The 17564-nt window shown below is 41.2% G+C and overlaps 1 protein-coding gene across 5 annotated transcripts in view; it reads left to right on the forward strand.

Annotated features, from left to right (window-relative positions):
- The window catches only part of LOC115036112 (AT-rich interactive domain-containing protein 1B-like), a 158207-nt gene that overhangs the window by 130504 nt on the left and 10139 nt on the right, over positions 1-17564 (forward strand). For 4 of the 5 annotated variants that reach the window (XM_029494239.1, XM_029494240.1, XM_029494242.1 and 1 more), the window contains exons 8-14: positions 109-430; positions 1585-1728; positions 7710-7846; positions 10734-10837; positions 12449-12622; positions 13429-13644; positions 14839-15067. In XM_029494239.1, the coding sequence (XP_029350099.1) occupies positions 109-430; positions 1585-1728; positions 7710-7846; positions 10734-10837; positions 12449-12622; positions 13429-13644; positions 14839-15067 (1326 nt within the window). The remainder of the gene's footprint in view (positions 1-108; positions 431-1584; positions 1729-7709; positions 7847-10733; positions 10838-12448; positions 12623-13428; positions 13645-14838; positions 15068-17564) is intronic. The other variant, XM_029494243.1, reaches the window with a different exon arrangement.

A 17564-nucleotide genomic window follows, 5' to 3' on the forward strand; every position in this document is an offset into this window, starting at 1 on the left:
TTTGTTTTTCAAATTTGTCAAAAAATGTTTATATTTTCATCCATTTCCCAATCTGTACAGTGATCCGTTGTGGTCATTTGTCAGCCCTTTCATGTCATCTTTTTCCAGGAAACTATCCTCGGCCATCCAACTACAGCGGGACAGCCAGTACCAGCTTCAGCGGTCCTGGCCCTGGCATGACCAACAGTCTGGGAATAAATGCTAGCAGCCCCATGCATGGCCAGGGCCCTGGCCAACCCGTACCTGCAGGACGTAGCCATGGCCCAAGTAACCAGAATAGGGTGTACCCACCGATGGCTCCCAACTCCCCCAGCATGCCTCAGCCGGCTGGGCCAGGGATGGGCCCTCCTACTTTGGGAAGCTCTAACCGCAAAGCCCAGGAGGCAGCAGCAGCTGGCATGCCAGGATCTGCCAACTCAACACACCACAGGTGAGAACACCGCAGGCACTCAGGAGGCCTGCTGATGTCTGTTATATCTTGTATTTAGATTTTTAAAAGCCCTGCTTCTTTTTTGTTCTATAGCTCCTCATCTGTGTGTGTGTGTGTAAGTATGAATGTGTGTTTATGAGGCTCTTATTGCAAATCTTTGTTCATCCCACATCCCTTTGTTCATTATGTGAAATTCCCCATCTGAAGCCCTAATAAAAGATTATCTTATCTTATCCACCTAAAATTAGTTTTGACAGAGAAAGAGGAACAGTAAACTATTACAATGGCCCTCCAACAAAAATGCCCTTAATTCTTTTATGGGACTGCCAGTATGTTGTACCTGGAAATTGTATGATAAATTGAGAGGGTAGCAAGCTTTTCTTTTTTACATCACTCACTGTTTGGTAAATGGCTTCTCTCTGCAGGTCGTCTATGTGGAGGGGTGCTGAAAAGCACCACAGAGAGTTTCTGTGCCACAGAGTTTGTCTTTTTCTCAGAGAGGCTTTTCAGATGTGCAGGCAAGAGTTCATTCTCAGGGGTTCCACACTTCTATGAGCCATTTTCGGAAGCATCCCTATTTTCACACATCTCATAAAGTGCCTGACATTTGATAGCTGGCACTATACACCAAGTGCCATTTGTTGCAAAAGGAGCGATATTGGCTTGTGAGCAAACTGTATGAGTTGAATATCGCTCTGTCAAAACATAAAAAGAAGAAAAAGTAAGCCAGTGGTTTAACTGTGAATACATCAGAGGCAGAGGTGACGCCAAGCACCTTAACGTGGACACAAAGCACTTCGATGCTATAATGGTATATGAGTTAAGGGATATTTTTTGCATCATGGCTGGAGCTTGGAGTGTGTAGAGTGAGTGTTTGTAGCATCGGAGGCCGGGGCTGGTGTGGGATTGTGTGGGCAGTAAACTTCTGGTGAACTCTTCCGGGGGAGGGGGGGGGAACTTGTGAAAACATGACCATCATCAGAGGAAGGGTGTGCAAGTTTTGTCTGGCAATGTATGATGGGTACAGTCTCACCAGCAGGGCGAACATTTCTGATGATGTATGAGTCAGATTGAGGTGTGAGACAGTCATGATGTTTCAGATGAAATTTCTCTTTTTGTCGTGGTTGGTTGGGTCTGTTGATGCCGGTTTACAGGTGGTCTCCATATGCAAGGTCCCCAGCCCAGATGCATCTACCCCAGCCCACCTCTCATCCTGTCTCCACCCCTCCACCACCTTCCCCTCCACATAGAGTTAACCACTCATCCATCCTGCCACCCTCACATTCACAGCACCATAGGTAGGTCCTCCACCCTCCTTACATGTGTGTATGTGTGTCTCTTGGTCTTAACCGCATCCCATGCATAAAGTGAAGGTGTCTGTGTTAAATGATGAAGTGAAATTTGAGATTTCCAAGCTAAACAGAACTCGATAATGGAGTAATGTGTAAAGTGGTGATGATATTTCTCATTATTGTCATTGTATTTGCATCGTCACCTTCATCATAATTATCACTGATATATACAGTTCTGCTTGATGCTTTGTTTCAACATTTGATAATTGTCCATTATGTGTGTATATGTGTGAGTGTGAGTGTGAGACTAATCATGTACATTGGGGGTAGCAGCATTGTTCACACACATACTCCCACCAGCTGAGCCTTTTACAGTCGGTCCCACCGTCAATAAAAAGTTTTATGTCATGATCCCCTCTGCTGGGACCAATCAGATTGTCCATCAGTCTCTCCTCGCCAATACACAAGAGCAGTCACTCACTGTGGTTAAGGCTCTCTCTCTCTCTCTCTGTTTTGTTTTGTTTTATTTTTTTGTTTTTTGTTTTTTTTAAATTTGTCTAAAAATGTGTGTCTATATCTTCAGCCATTTCCCAGCCTGTATAGCGATTCACCGTTGACTTTAGAAGTATCTGGGCAATCTATGTCTTTGTTGGTGGTTTTATCTCCATCTATGAATTAGGAAACCATTAATGTGTTTTTGTTTATTGTTTTTTTTTTTTTTTTTACTGTACAGCTATGATCATGTTTCATAAAGACCAAACAGGTTTTTTTTCTACTGATTTTCTACCTAAATCTGTCTTCTCTTTCTGTGTTCAGTCTTGATGGTTCTTGCTTTGCATGCTAACTTCTAAACTTCTACTGTGTTTCTGAAAACAAAGAAAAAACTTGAGGAATTTTGATTTTTGTAGCAACAAAAGACATTTACAGACTTTTTATGAACTAGCAGGTATAAAAAGTTTGCCAGCTGGGACAGAGTAGTTTCCAGAGCAGATTACTATTTATAAATCTGAATAATTTGTTTTATTTCTGCCTCCTGCTTCAATTGGAACAATGCTTTCTTCATTGACATTAACACATTCTTATAGAAAAGAAGCACAGTGTTTTTTTTGGATGGACACTTTGCAGATTACTCCACATTTTTTGCGGCTTGTCTCACCCTCACTGTTATTCTTGTCTGCTGTCGCTCATTCTACCTTTTTCATACCTCCCCGTCTACTTCTGTTGTCTCTCCTCCCACCTGTTTCACTCTTTTTACAAACTCTCCCAACTGTATCGTCCTCTTGGTCTCTGTGCAGCTTTGTTATCCTACCCAGACTGTTTTTATCTCCCTCAGACTTTCTTCCTCCCAATTTGCTTTTTGTTCTCTGCTGTCTCCAGCACAGCCTTGTTATGTTTTTCTTCCTCAGATCCCACTTTAGAACATCTGAGGGAGATCAGGAGAAAATTGGCCCCTGAAAACCTGCAGTTAAAGGCTCCAGTGCCCCTTTTGCTCTCCAGATCTCAGCACAACATTCTGAAACATTCAGACCTAGTTCCTCTCTGTCTGTGAAACAAGTTGTTAGTTGTAGCACATGCCTAGTTTCTCTCTTTGATGCATCAACCCTGAGTGAACTGCCACAGACACCCACTCGCAACCCTCTACATCAGGGGCTAGTTATATAGCAACTTTGTCATTGGCTGGCCTTTTCTTCTTCTTCTCTTCCTCTTTTTCACGAACACATCCTTTCACTATTACTCCACCAATATAACCTCTGCATCTCCACTCTAATCCCATATCCATCCTCTCCTGACTCACACATACCCAAACACACTAGTAAGCACACTCCAGCTTCATTACCCTAAGTGGAAAAGAATGCCAAATGACCAGAGAAGGTACACTTCTTGTATCTTGTGGCTGCAGGCAAGGACTGTGATTAAATCTTCATAAAGTGTGGTATGAGTGGGTTTTTTTTCCCTGGAGGTCTCTCAGGCTTCTTTTTCCACCAGTGGCCTGGAATCAAAAACAAATGTCCCTCTGACATTGGTTTATCAGTTTGACTGATGGTTGAGGAAGCAGTGTTAAGAGTTCTAGGAAAGTAGAAAAGAATCCACTGAAAGCAGTAGAGCAATATTTCTTTATCATTAATACAAAGTCACTCTGTTGTAGTAGTTACTACAACTAACTATAAAAAAACTTAAATGCAATAGTTTCATCTAAGATTCAGGCTAATTTTCTGCTGAAAAGGATCAGTTTGGTAATCATAAAAGGTAATTGACTAGTTGGCTGAACTAAACCACCAGTTCACCATGTAAAGTCTGACATGAGTGTTCAGATAACACAGACAATGTCAAGCCCATCAGCGTGGAGGAGATAGAAGTTTGTTTGGAAGAAAGGTTTAGTACAAAATATTTTAGCAGCTGGGGATTGATGTTCGGGAATTTTTGAAAAAGAGGAGAGAACAGAAAGTATTAAAAGGTATAAGCTTTTCTTGGCAGCAGCTTCTAAGGACAGAATTGGCTTTGCAAATGACTTTCCAGCGCTGCCGGCGACACTCTACAAGAAGTTCCTGAAGCTATAGGAACGGGCTGTGTCGAAAAAATAAGCACTTAGTACAAGAAGAGCAAAGCTCAGAAAAAAAGAGTCGTAAATCAAAGGGAAATTGAAGGGAGAAAAATGTTGGAAGAGGGAGAAAGGGAGGAGAGGAGAGTGCTCCCAGGCAAATCCTCGCCAAATAATTCATTTCTGACCTCCTTAGTAAGTAAATTTGCTAAATAAATAAGAGCAGCGCTTGAATGTCAAGAACGGGGAATGCTGCCTGTGGCGCTTTGTCGCTCGGAGTCTTGGCAGTGCTGCGGAGCGCTCTGCTTTCATTAGATGGGCAAAATAAATGGCTTCTCCTCCATCCATCCTGAGCTGTTTGATGTTTGTGAAGGAGGGGAGGGAGAAGGGAAGAGTAGCTTTTCTCTGGATTTAATATGTTAAAAGCTGTCCTTTTATTTTTTGTGGGGGGCTTATTCCGGTCTCCCCGCTGTCGGTGTATGTGTTTGTGTGTGTGGTGAGTTGAGTCAGGAGTTTGGAGGAGCTCTGAGCCCGAGCTGCCCTGAGAACAGATTGGGTCCATATATAATTCATGGCCTCCAGCCGATCCACTCTATCCTTCCATCCAGCAGCCTCTCTCTGGCTCTTTTTCTCCCACTTTCTTCTCCATACTCTTGCGCGCACACACACACACACAGTAGAAGGATCGATAGGGAGGGCTGCTCAGCCATCACACACTCCCTGTGCTTCTGCTGTCTCGTTCAGTTAGCGGCGCTGGGAGGCATCAGCGCGGCCTGTCACCACGAATGAAGGACAAAGGCGCTGCCACTTCTAGAGAGACACCGTCAGCTGGTTGGCTGGCACCTCGTAACCATGGCATCCCCTTGGCAACAGCACCCACCCCGTGCATGAACACAAGGACACATACAAATACACACAGACATGCACTCTGCCCACAGTGTAATAGTGGCCTTCTCAAATGCCCTTCACACGTGTGGACTGAATAGAAAGAGAAACGAAATGGCTCTTTGCGTGTGTGTGTGTTGTATGTGTGTAGGGAGTGTAAAGGACAAGTTACAGGGTAGAGCATTTAAATAAATGAATAGAAAAACAAAAGCAGTTATCACAGTGTTTTTCTATTTTGGCATTCCAAAGCCTTTTCTGTCTGAATGGTGCTGCTCAGGCACACACCTGAACACCAAAGTTGTATCATCATATACTATCAGATACTAATGTTGGTATCTAACTAACTTTTCTTAAAACTCTAGAAAACTCCAGGAGTTTCCCTGCATTCTCTCTCTCTCTCCTCAGGCCACACCTAGACAACAAACTGAGAGTGCATTGGCCTGATAGTGTTCCTGTTAATGCGTCTCTTGTTGAGAGTGAATGTGCATGTGTGCATGTTTGAATGTGTGTGCACTCGGCTCATTCTCATGGAACAGAGATTTCTTCCAGCTCTGGGGCCCTGAGCTGAAAATACGCCCCCCATCGGTCCACCGGGGACCCATGCACGCATAACTCAGTCTTCTCAGGCCTTAATTTTCCTCCCTCCCTTCTCTCCTTCCCTCCACCTCCCTTTTTCTTTTCTTCCTTCTCTCCCTCTGTCTCTGTCTCTGCATTCTCTCTCTTCCTTCACTCACTCTTTCTCTCTCTGCGGCAACAGGATGCTTTTTTTTTTCCCGCAGCACAAAGGTGCCCGAGAGCAAGATGAATGCACTGTGCCTTTTTTTTTTCCCCGATAGCACCACATGCATATATTAAGTGTGATTAAACGCTGTGCGGTGCCTCCATCAAGTGCTTTCTAATGGGCTTTTTTATGACATAAATTAGTCATAATGGGAGGGCGCCACAGTCGAAAACCTCCAACCACTGTTGTTGTTGTTGATTTGGATATTTCACTATTCACATGAGAGCTTGTGCTTATATTGCTTAAGGTGGGTGAGGGGTGTTTTTACAATATGGATAAACGAGCTTTGCAGGCATTTGGCATCTCTAAACTTATTTTTCCTTGCTGGCTTATCAGGACTGTCTTTTGTGAAAATTTACACATGGAATACATTTCTGCTAGCAGGAGAAGGTGCATTTATTTCTGTGTCTTGACTCACACTGAGCTTTTTAGGGAGCATGTAGGCAGCAAACGAAGGAGTGTATACTTCCCCCAATATAGGGAAATGGGGCCAGATAAGCGTGGCTTCGGTGAGCTTGTTTCTTTGCCATGGAGCTCCCCTGTGCACCTCGGCCCCCATAGAAGGATTACATATGTATCATCTGCCGTGCTCTATGACTAATTACATCTGTGAGATGAGATTATGGGGAGGTTTACCAAGACGATCCCTCCTCTTAGGCTATGTGTATCGGTTCCAGTATGAGGTATTATACTATGTGTCTGTGTGAGTGTGTGAAAGGGAGAAAGGTGCCAGTTTGAAGGGAATTGACTGACGTAAATCCGGATGGCATTTTTCTTTTCGTCTACATAAAACATTGCGGCAGTTTAGGCCAAGTACTCATCTTTCCTGCTTTTCTTACATCCTTTCTTTTTTCGCCTTCTCCATACTAATAGTTTTCTTCTTTCCGTTCTGCTTCCCGTCTTCTTTTCTGATTTAAAGTTGATTCATTTCACATTCTCAGTCTGCTTTTGATCTGTTATGCTCCTCTCTCTCTCTCTTTACCTCACATGTCCTTTTCTGCCAGTCTTTCTTATATGGTTGTCCAGGAGATAATCTTGAGTCAGCAGGAGATAGACCAAGTTCCAAACATGGTGTTCCCTTTCAGCCCCCATGTCACTGGCTTCAGCCTGCCTGGCATGCAACGATAGGCACTGCCTTCAGTTAGACAAGTTAAACACACACACACGCACACAAATTATCTCCCTCTCTCTTTCTCTCTTTCTCGCACACACACGGCTAGCATTCAGCAGGTTGCAGATAAATCCCTCTGATGTCACTTGCTACACTATGTGATGAGCTGCCTGAGAGAGAGAGAGGGGGAAGCTAAGGGAGGAGGATTGAGCGGGATTGATTTCTGCTGTCACCATGGCAACAAATAACATGATCCTCTCCGAAAGCACACCTTAATTGGTTAAATTATGACTTATGGGAGATGGGGGTCGGGTGGAGAATAGGGGAGAGGAGGGGAGGGTAATTTGTCGAAGAGACGACAGAAGAGTTTTCTTTTCTGATGCTCTATGCTCATCTTCAGTCTTTTGAAAGTGCTTTTTGTTTGATCTAGGATATGTTGCTTTTTATTGTGACTTTCAGGTGCACAGTCTGCTTGTTTTTTACTGCAACATAAATAAAGGGGTACGGCAGTGAAACGCTGCTAAATATCATCTCTATGATTTTGTGACTTCTGTCCTCCTGCAGCTTTCCCTTTTACCCACTTATGTCTCCACAGCCTGCCATTAGATTGTGAATCTCAACTTAAAATTACCCCCTCCCTCACTTTCTTCTTTCTCTTCTTTCTGTGATAGGCAGGGCAGCTATCAAGGCTCTGGCATCAGCCAGGCAAGCACAATGGCCACCACTGTTCCCTACAGTCAGTCAACAGGCAACAACAGCTCAGCCATCAGTAACGCACAAGGTCCAGCCTACAACATGCCGCCTTCAGGTATTCAGTTTATACCAGATAGCAAAGATTATCGAAGGCCAATTTTGTGCAAGTGTGTATTTCTTAGGGGTGAGCAGGTAATGGACAAATCAAAAATCCATTAATCGAATAATGAAGTGGATTATGACGTTAATGTTACTTTCATGAGGTTGCATTAATGTTAGTGTCGTCTTTAAATGTGTTTTTGGAAAAATAATTAATCTACAAAACCAACAGGGGAATTGTAACTAATAATGCAAACTGTACAGCCCAAACAGAGTTTATCAGAATAAATAAAGCTATTTATAGAAAAAATTAGCTAAATATGTTTCTGTCAGTATTTTTATATATTCGGGGCAGTGCTCTGTTGAAAATTATTGATTTGAATCCTGCATCACCTTTTTGAGGAAAACACTTAAATTAGGAACTGCACATGCAAGTCAGGGAAAGAGGCGATGAAATGAAACCAGCAAATGCACACACATGTGCACATATTACACAATTTTGTGTAGTTGCATTCATAATGGCTTAAAAATGTCTTTAAAAGTCTTGAAACTTGCAGAAAGCCTGACTTTGTACATCAGCAACACATACAGCAATATGTGTTTTTGAATTTAAACCACTTTGGAAACTTTGGCAAAAGCTGTTTAACTTCAGAGCCAAGTCCATTGATAGAAGCTCCCAACAGTTAGCTAAAAACAAGTGTAACCCCTTTTTCTTACGTAGCATTACACTGCACAGAATCAATGATTAAAATGGAGAAAAACTCATTGAAAAAGCAGTCAGAGACCTTCAGGTTAAAGGTGCGCAGGACACTGAGCCACTCAAGATTAAACCATATGTTTATGTTGAATGTACAGTAGAAATAACCAGAACCGTTCCCATTCAGAGACAGAGGGGAGTAGAAGGAGCAGAAGACAGCAAAAGGACAGGAAATCTTGTGTTCACTCCAATACCAGTTTCTCAGTCCTAATACTTCACCTGTAGAGCTGTCAGTCCAATGAGCAAAGATTGATGTGGTGTGTGCCTTTCTCTTTCAGCCCTTCACCCTGCTGGATTGTTGCTAAATGCACCTTGGAGAGCACTGTGGCTCCCGAAATGAAAGGCACCTTTTATTCTAAACCAAATATCAGAATGCGTGACATTTGGAAAACTTCAAACGAATTAGAGCACCAAGGTTCCTCCAAACTCATCTGGTTTGCCCCTGGGCACAGTAAAAAGCCATTAGTTTTCTCACTGTGCCACAGCACACAAGGGGAAAATAAAGAGAAGAGCCTTGTATCCAAGGACCCCTTCTTTCTGTTAATAAGAAATATGCAGCTGGCACTATTAAAAGTACTCCTAAGGATCTCAACTCTTTTTCAATTAGAAACCTTGTGAAGATACACAAGCAAGAAGAAGTCTTGTCAGCAAACATCTCTTGAATACCAACCAGTCCATTTTGTCACCACTTATATGTGAATATGTGAGAAGATATATGAGTTGTCCCAAACTGAAGATGTGCAGCCAGCAAGGTTAAAAGAGAGCACTGGCTTTCTGGTTGTGAAGTCTTATCTCATTCCTTCTGTGTCTTTCCCGAGCCTTTTGATTCGTTTCTCTCACAGACTTGTCTTCACAGGCTTTAGAGGGGCCAACGAGAAGGAGTATAGTATTTCAACTGCCTTAAAGACCTTAAGCATTTTACATTGTCTGACTTTCACTGTGGCATTACTAGGGGTGTCACAATCTCAATTGTAAATCAGATATTGATCCAAATTACATCATGATTTCAACTTTTAAATTTAAGGATGTAGCCACGTCCCAAATGTCACATCCTGCTGGCATGAAAACACATATTGAAACACATTTAAGTGAGGCAAGTCAACATTACAACATTACTAACCTGAATCTGCAGCCAGTTCAAAGACACCATGGCAACCGCTGATAGACACATGAATAACCAAACTGAATCCCCTCCTGATCACGGATGTGGAAATATTTTGCTTTCCCCCTGAGTTATATCAACAGTTGACATTGTTGACAAGAAAACTACAGTTGTTAAACTTTGTTATGTGCATTTAGCAAACAGGACATGTGCACAGGCATAATTAAGAAGAAGACTTAACAGTCTTAACAATGAATACAACACCGTCAACATGGTCAACTCTTCCATCCTCATGTCGAGCTGTATTTCCACAAAATTCAACTTCGGCGAAAGCAAAAACTTTCTATAGGGAGATTTATATTATCAGACATACGACCCTATTCGGTAGTGGATAGCCTGTTAAAGATTTAAGCATTTAATGAGCATACTGGAACTATACTATGAAACGCCAAGCAGGTTGCATCTTAGGACAAACATGTTGCCTTCCCTGCTGTCACGATGGTTATTTTGTTTAAAGTAGATGTACTGCTGAAACAAGTTATTGTTATTTTAGATTTTTGATAAATAATTTAAAGTTGACAATAAGGTCTCAGTAAAGTGCATTGGAAACAATTGTTGGAGATTATATCACTTGTGATACCATGCAGACTATGTTATGAAAAAAGAATTTAAAAACTAAATTTATAATAATGAAAGCTATGACACTATACCAGATTAGACTAGGCAATTCCAAAAATGACAGCCATCTGTGCTAAAAGGTCCAAAATAACCCCCCCGCCCATAAAAAAAACAAAAAAAAACATTGAGAATAAAATTTAATCATGACTTTAAAATTGAATCAAGGATTTGGAGAATCATGACACCCCTAGACATCATCCGAACTATTAAGCAGTTGCCGTCAGCACACCCAAAGAAGGCAGCATTTAATTTATGGGGCAAGAACATGTCAAATCTGCAAACAAATTAATTTCTACTATTGTAAATAACTGTATGGAACTTTGAGACACATATTTTCTTGTCTATGTTTTCTCATTCTTGGTGAAGGAACCATGGGAATGTCAGGAGACAATATGATGAGTCCAGATGGGAAACCCAAAACGGATGTAAAAGACGACACAAGCCCCCCCAATGAACCTCTTAAACCAAAGGTACCCCTTTGACCTTTTTCTACCCTCTATCATTTTCGCAGTTGGCTCGCTCCCTCTTGTTTTTTCCTGTTCTGTTTTTTGATCTAGCTCTCTTCATGAAGCAAACCAAATCTGATCTGCATATGCTGCCTCAGCACAGTGGGCCGTTTCTCTGTTGTTTTCTCGCCATATTTAATGATTTGTTTAACATTAACCATTCCAAATGTTTTCTTCGCTCTCTTTTTGCCCCCAGCACTCTGTTCTTGCCGATGTTTTCGCAGCTCAGGGTTGAAAAAAACAGAGAGACATAGCGAGAAAGAGAGGGCTCAGCATCTGCAGTTCAGACGTGTACACACATATTTAAACAGCACAAAAACGATTTCATACAAACACATACACATAAAGACAAAAAGCATCACCCTCTCCTTTGTATTCAGTCACAAACCCACCATCCTTCTCATGAACACTTCTTTAAACCACTCCTCTCAGTACACTAATGCACACACACACACACACACACACCCCCATCCCAATACACAATGCTGACTTCTCATTTTGCCCTACAATTGCAGCTCGGCTTGGCTCATCTCAGCAACAACAGAACTCTGCTCTTTGCTCTTTTCTACTCACTCCCCTTGTTTTTAACAACGCCTCACACACATACACACACGAACTCCTCTATCACATCCACTACACGTCTTTTCCCTCCAAATCCCTGTCTTTTCTTTTGCTGATTAGGGTAGTAGGGCCTTTTGAATTATTTAAGGCAGCCAGAGCAGCCAGAAAGACCCTCAGTGCTCCCAAAAGAGATGATCTGTCTGCCAGGAGAGAGAGAAGAAGAGGGAGAGATGGAGAAAGAGAGATCGAGAAAGAGAGAGCGAGGGGAAAGATAAGGTTTTGCTGACACAAGTATTCTGTACACAGACCAGAAGCACTTGTCAAGCTGTTATTCCTGCTTTCTCTCTCGCTCTCTCACTCACACACACTCCCTGAAAGGCTCATACCTAGACACAGGTGTGAGTGATTCGCACAAAGTGAAGATTGTGTCTAAACTCATGCATCCACATGTTCCTAGACAAGCAGTTCTGACTAACACATACTGATCTGCATGAATTTTAGGTATTATTCAGCTTACACACAAACACAGACACAAAGATATGCATTTATTTGTAGACTTAATACCAGTACAAGTGTATATATATGTGCAGTCCAGGCCAAACCTTTGGACACACTTTCTTATTCATTTCTTATTCATTTGAATGAGAAGGTGGGTCCAAACTTTTGGCCTTACTCTCTCTCTCTCTCTCTCTCTCTCTCTCTATATATATATATATTTCATCAGCTGATAAAATACCTGTATCTCAGACAGTGATGCAAAATATTGTGCAGCTTCTCTCGAGGAAAGTCCTGCCTAGGTCCAGAGCTTGATTTACTCTATTTGTACCTCTGGGTCCACACATAACACAAACAAACTTTAATGATTTCTCTGTGCTATTTTGAGTTTTGTCTGCTGTTGACACAAAAGCCTTTGTGTCAGAGTGATACTGTAGAAGTAGGTGAAGAAACATACAAGAGATGATTTATACAAAGTAAACGGGCATGCTCTGTCCTCTTTCTCTCTACTGGCTGCAGGATGGCTTTAGCAACAATAACAGCAGCAGTGTCTCCCAGCCAGCCACGCCAGGTGGTGCCCTGCCTGTACCCTCCCCTCTCTCACCCAGCCCAGCCAGCCTGTCCTCCTACCACGGAGATGATAGTGACAGCATCAGCAGTCCCCCTTGGCCTCTCAAGACACCTTCCAGCCCTGTAAGAACTAGACAGCAGCACCAAAATACATAAATTAAATAAATATTTAAATGCAAAGACACAACGCAAGTGACTTCCCCTTTATGAGCAATAATGTCTGTAAAACATTTTATTTTAGATTGATTTGTGTATGACTAGAGGATTATTGTGTAATTACTTGATCAGAAGCTGCTTCTTAGACAGCTAAAACTCTTTGGAAACCCTGAATGGAGCTGAGTATTGCTATGTGGGATTAAACTTTGTCCACCAATTTTAACATGAGGGATATAAATGTGCATTGAATTAATTTTGAAATAAACACCCACTGCACACTGAGCAAAATGCTCTAAAAAAGTGTTTATTTTTGCTTGGTCATTCAAGCAAGGGCCTACTTCAAGATGTGTAAATACAGTATGAAACTTTAATGATCCCCATGGGGAGAATGGGCTGTTGTAGCAGAAAACAGCAGTAAGAAAACAGTAAAGAACTGTAGAACTGTCCAATAGACTATATATACTAGAATATATATAATACGCCTACGACAAATGGACCTAATTAGCTAAATTAAACTAATGTAAATGATTGATCCTATCTTGTCAAGTATAGAATATGAATGAAAAGTGTAGAAAAATAATTTCATTACTGTGCTTAAATCATGAATCAATATAATTGATCATTTGTCAAGAAAAAGGAAAGAAAAATTTGCATTCTTTCGTTAACGTCTATCAGTAAATAAATAAAAATAAAACATTATGAATAAAATAAATCACGCCTGTAATAACCCAGTTTCTCTGGTCTTCTTACTTTCTCTCCCTATCCCTCATTAGAAAGCCAACCCTAACCCCTCCTCCCTCAGTGGGGAGCGAATCACACGCCTTTACGAGCTAGGTGTGGAGCCAGAGAGGCGGGGCTGGGTGGAACGATACCTCACCTTCATGGAGGAGAGGGGCACCCCTGTGGCCCAACTACCTGCCGTGGGCAAGAAGCCGCTGGATCTCTGGAAGCTGTACTTGGCTGTTCGGGAGATAGGAGGCCTTGCCATGGTAATAGATGAGGAGCATGTTTTTATGATGGGACAATGTTTGAGTTTACACACACTCACCAAAATTTAAACAATTCTCCCAAGCATTCTGGAAGAACATAACCTCACATACAGTGAAGTAAATTTATCCTAATCATGTGCATTGGCTATTTAGTAATGTAAAGTTATGTGTACTCCTGCAGCATGGCATCTGGTGTGCTTGTAAATGTTGAGAAATGTGCCCAAGAGATTGAGGTACACAAAATGAATCTTAGAGATGCTGCAGTACATTCCTGAAAATGCCACCAGACACAATTTCTGGACAAATGCCATATGGGTCAAAACATATGTGATAAAAAAAAAAGTGCATGCAAAACAAACAAAGCTTTATGTCCACACACTGGAAAGATTTGCGGGAAGCGAATTGAAAAGAGGAGATGGCATACACACATGGCCACAAGTCTGTGGACACTAAATCATCTCATATTATATTCCCAAAAACACAGGCATTAATCTGCTGCTATAATTACTTCCACTCTTCTGAAGAGGCTTTCCACAAGCTGCAGTTAGCACCTGTTCAGCCATGAGAGCATCTGTGAGATGAGACACTAACGTCGGGCTCTAAGGCCTGGATCACAGGTGGCACTCCAGCTTGTCCCAAAGGTGTTTAATGGGGTTGAGGTCAGGTCTCTGTGTAGATCACTCAGGTTCTTTCACGCCAATATCTGGGAAATAATTTCAAGGTCACTGTTGTACTAAAACTAGACCTGACCTTCCCCACACTGTTGCTGTAAAGTTGGGGGTGCATTACCCACAGTAATAATATTGTTTTTGTAGGATTTGCATACATGTTTTAGCTATATACTGTTTTTTTTTTCTTTTAGAGTAAAAAGAGCTCTGTGGAAATTATGCACAGCTGTCACTAGTGACCTACAACTCAGTTATTATAGTTCCAGTTATAGTTGGAAGAAAAATAGTTAGTGTCCAGCCATGGAATTGATTTTTTTTTTTTTTTTTTTTTTTTTTTATTCAGCTGGCTGTGGTCCGCCATGGTCCAGGCAAATGACAAGCATGTGGCTGACTCTCCTGGAGCATGTTACCACATATAGGGAGGACATGAGCACAAAGAAATGACTATTTACTCTCAAATCTCGTTGAGATCAGTAACTCTTAACTTTTTGATTCTATCTCACTGTTCCATCCCTTAACCATTCAGGTAAACAAGAACAAGAAGTGGCGTGAGCTATCTACCACTCTGAATGTTGGCACGTCGAGCAGCTCTGCCAGCTCCCTCAAAAAGCAGTACATCCAATATCTCTTTGCCTATGAGTGTAAGATGGAGAGGGGAGAAGAGCCGCCGGCAGACAGCAGCAGCAGCAGCAGCAGCAGCAGTATGGCTGGAGGGGACAATAGAAAGCAGGTCAAGATCCAGCCGCCCTCACCTGGTAAGGCCTGATAACAGACCGCTTCTCTGGGTTTTCCACGACTCCCCTCTTCCATCTGTCGGCAGCCACACAACAGGTGCTGCTGATCAAACTTCAGGTGTCAGGAAGCATCAGAGAAACAGTGATCTGCATTCATGACAATGCGGCACACAACAGCGCTGTAATAAAGGCTTGTGGCCGTGTTGAACAGCTCTTTGTTAGCACTGCTGCTACTCTAGCATTTCACAGGACTGGGAACTTGAAGAAATATTTTTTCTTAAATGTAGCAAATACAGATTGATTGGAAATAGTCATTAGCAAGCTGTGCAAGATTGTTCCCGGGTTTAGGTTGTGGTCATAGCCAAAGTTTTAAAAACGTCTCGTTGTTTGTCCTAAGCAAGCAGTTACAGTTGATTTTAGCCTGAATAATTTAATCACAATTTAATAATTTAATAAAGAAACAGAAGGTAACATTATTAGACTAAACTGTATCATTTGAGGTGCTCATTAACTTTAAATATGTCAATCTTTTAGCAAATATTATGACTTTCCACTCTTATAAATGAACCATGTTGAGCTCCTGGACCCCAAGCAGGGCCACCTGAGACCATAGAACACTATCAGGATTATAGAGGAAAACAGAGGAGGTACCGTACATGATTTTTTTGTTTGTTTGTTTGTTTTGTTTTTTTCTTTTATGTGTTGGTGTCATTGTTTCGTTTGCAACTACATCCTGTTTCTCAGATAATTAAAACATTTTGCTGATAACAAGATTTGATATTATATCAAAGACAATAGAGTGAAAATCTATCTAACACTCCAAAATGTGGAAATCTCATTAATCCTCTCATTATAAAGACATAGTGGGACAGTTTTCTAATTTACCTAGTTATATTTATCCATGTAAATAATTTTTGTTTTACCTGCAGTTCTAAGATTAAACTCACCTTAATGTAATTTAGCTGGAGGCACTCTCAGCAGTGAATATGACAAAGAAAATCATCGTAGATATCACCAGGGCTTTTTTCATAATTTGGCTGGATTTTGAACATCTTTAAGTACTGTGGCCACGCAGCAAGTATTACATTCCGTATTAAGAATAGAAAAGCAGAATGCTGTATGATCACATGAACAAAACTGAAAACACTTCCCGATGAGGGAACATTAACACTGTTTTGATGAGATGATCCTCAGCTTAACAAAGGTGAGCTACGATACGATCGCCACTTGTACCTCACACTCGTGCCTCGCCTTTATTTGATTGCACAGCTTTAGAGGTTAAGTAATATTGTTTTAGTACGGCAACATTGCACAAAGGATGCTTTTTGTTTGTGTATATTACCAGTTCACACTGTGCGTCTGTGCGCACAATTATGATGCAAGGATCAAGAGAGGAGAAAGAAAGAGTTGGTGCGATATAGAGCAGTAAGGTCACGTCTCTAATTTGCAGCGGAGATGAGAAAAGTGACCCTGGCTTTTATATAGAACATCAGAACACTTCACCTGCCTGAGACACTGCAGATTGCTTTTCCTGCTGGGTGCAAAAGAGCTTCTGCCTCTGTTTGATTGCACACACATGAACATACGCATACTTGCAGAAGACATGAGTAACATTTATTTAACATGAACACATTTAGCAGGATCTCACTTTGCCCGAAATCACTTGATGGAACAATGGTACACACAATCAGAGACAGTGTGATATGAAAATGTTGTTTGTGCTGCTTTTTGGATTTGCGGCACCTCAACTGTAACCTGCAGGAAGCATTCTGACTCTGGAGCAAAAATGTGTCATTTTAGAGAGAAACTCTGCTTTTAACTTGAGTCTGTTTTTCCGATTTTGTTATTCTGCTATATTGCTCAAAAATTTCAAATAGCAACATCACTAGCAGGATACACAGGAAGCTTACAAGAAATTTTAATAAACCATCACATTAGACAAATACTTTTACAAGAGAAAACAAAGACTTGAAGTAGAATTATTGGCCAAGACATCATGACCTGTGCAATGAGGGATTATGCTAAGGCTAAATCAATCAAAAGATTCTCAATGGTTGACAAATGTCATTTTTCCAACTCAACGCTAAAATATTGCCACTTAATCTAATGAGTATGAAACTTTATTAAAACTTTATATCATAATTAATCAGTAGATTTGTTTTCACAGTCAACCTTCATTATGGTGAAATCCTTGGCATATGTTCCGGGGGAATAATTTTAAACCTAATTATTTTTCACTGTTTTTCTGATCATCTAACTACATTTAGATTTATATGCAATCTTAATCTTAAAAGATGGATGGACATTTACTTGTCTCTATAATCGATAAACTTGTTTTGATCGTTTTAATGAGAGTCATTTTCTTGATGTTTCTGATACAAGAGAATAATTGAAATCATTACATACTTTAGTTATATTTAGAAGTAGGGTTTTAAACTTACATACAGTGTTATTTGACTAAAGGACACTAATTAAACACAGAAGTCATCAGACGGACTGGAAGGCTTTGCTTTGTTAC

Source organism: Echeneis naucrates, chromosome 22 (assembly GCF_900963305.1).
Source record: "Echeneis naucrates chromosome 22, fEcheNa1.1, whole genome shotgun sequence".
NCBI lineage: Eukaryota > Metazoa > Chordata > Actinopteri > Carangiformes > Echeneidae > Echeneis > Echeneis naucrates.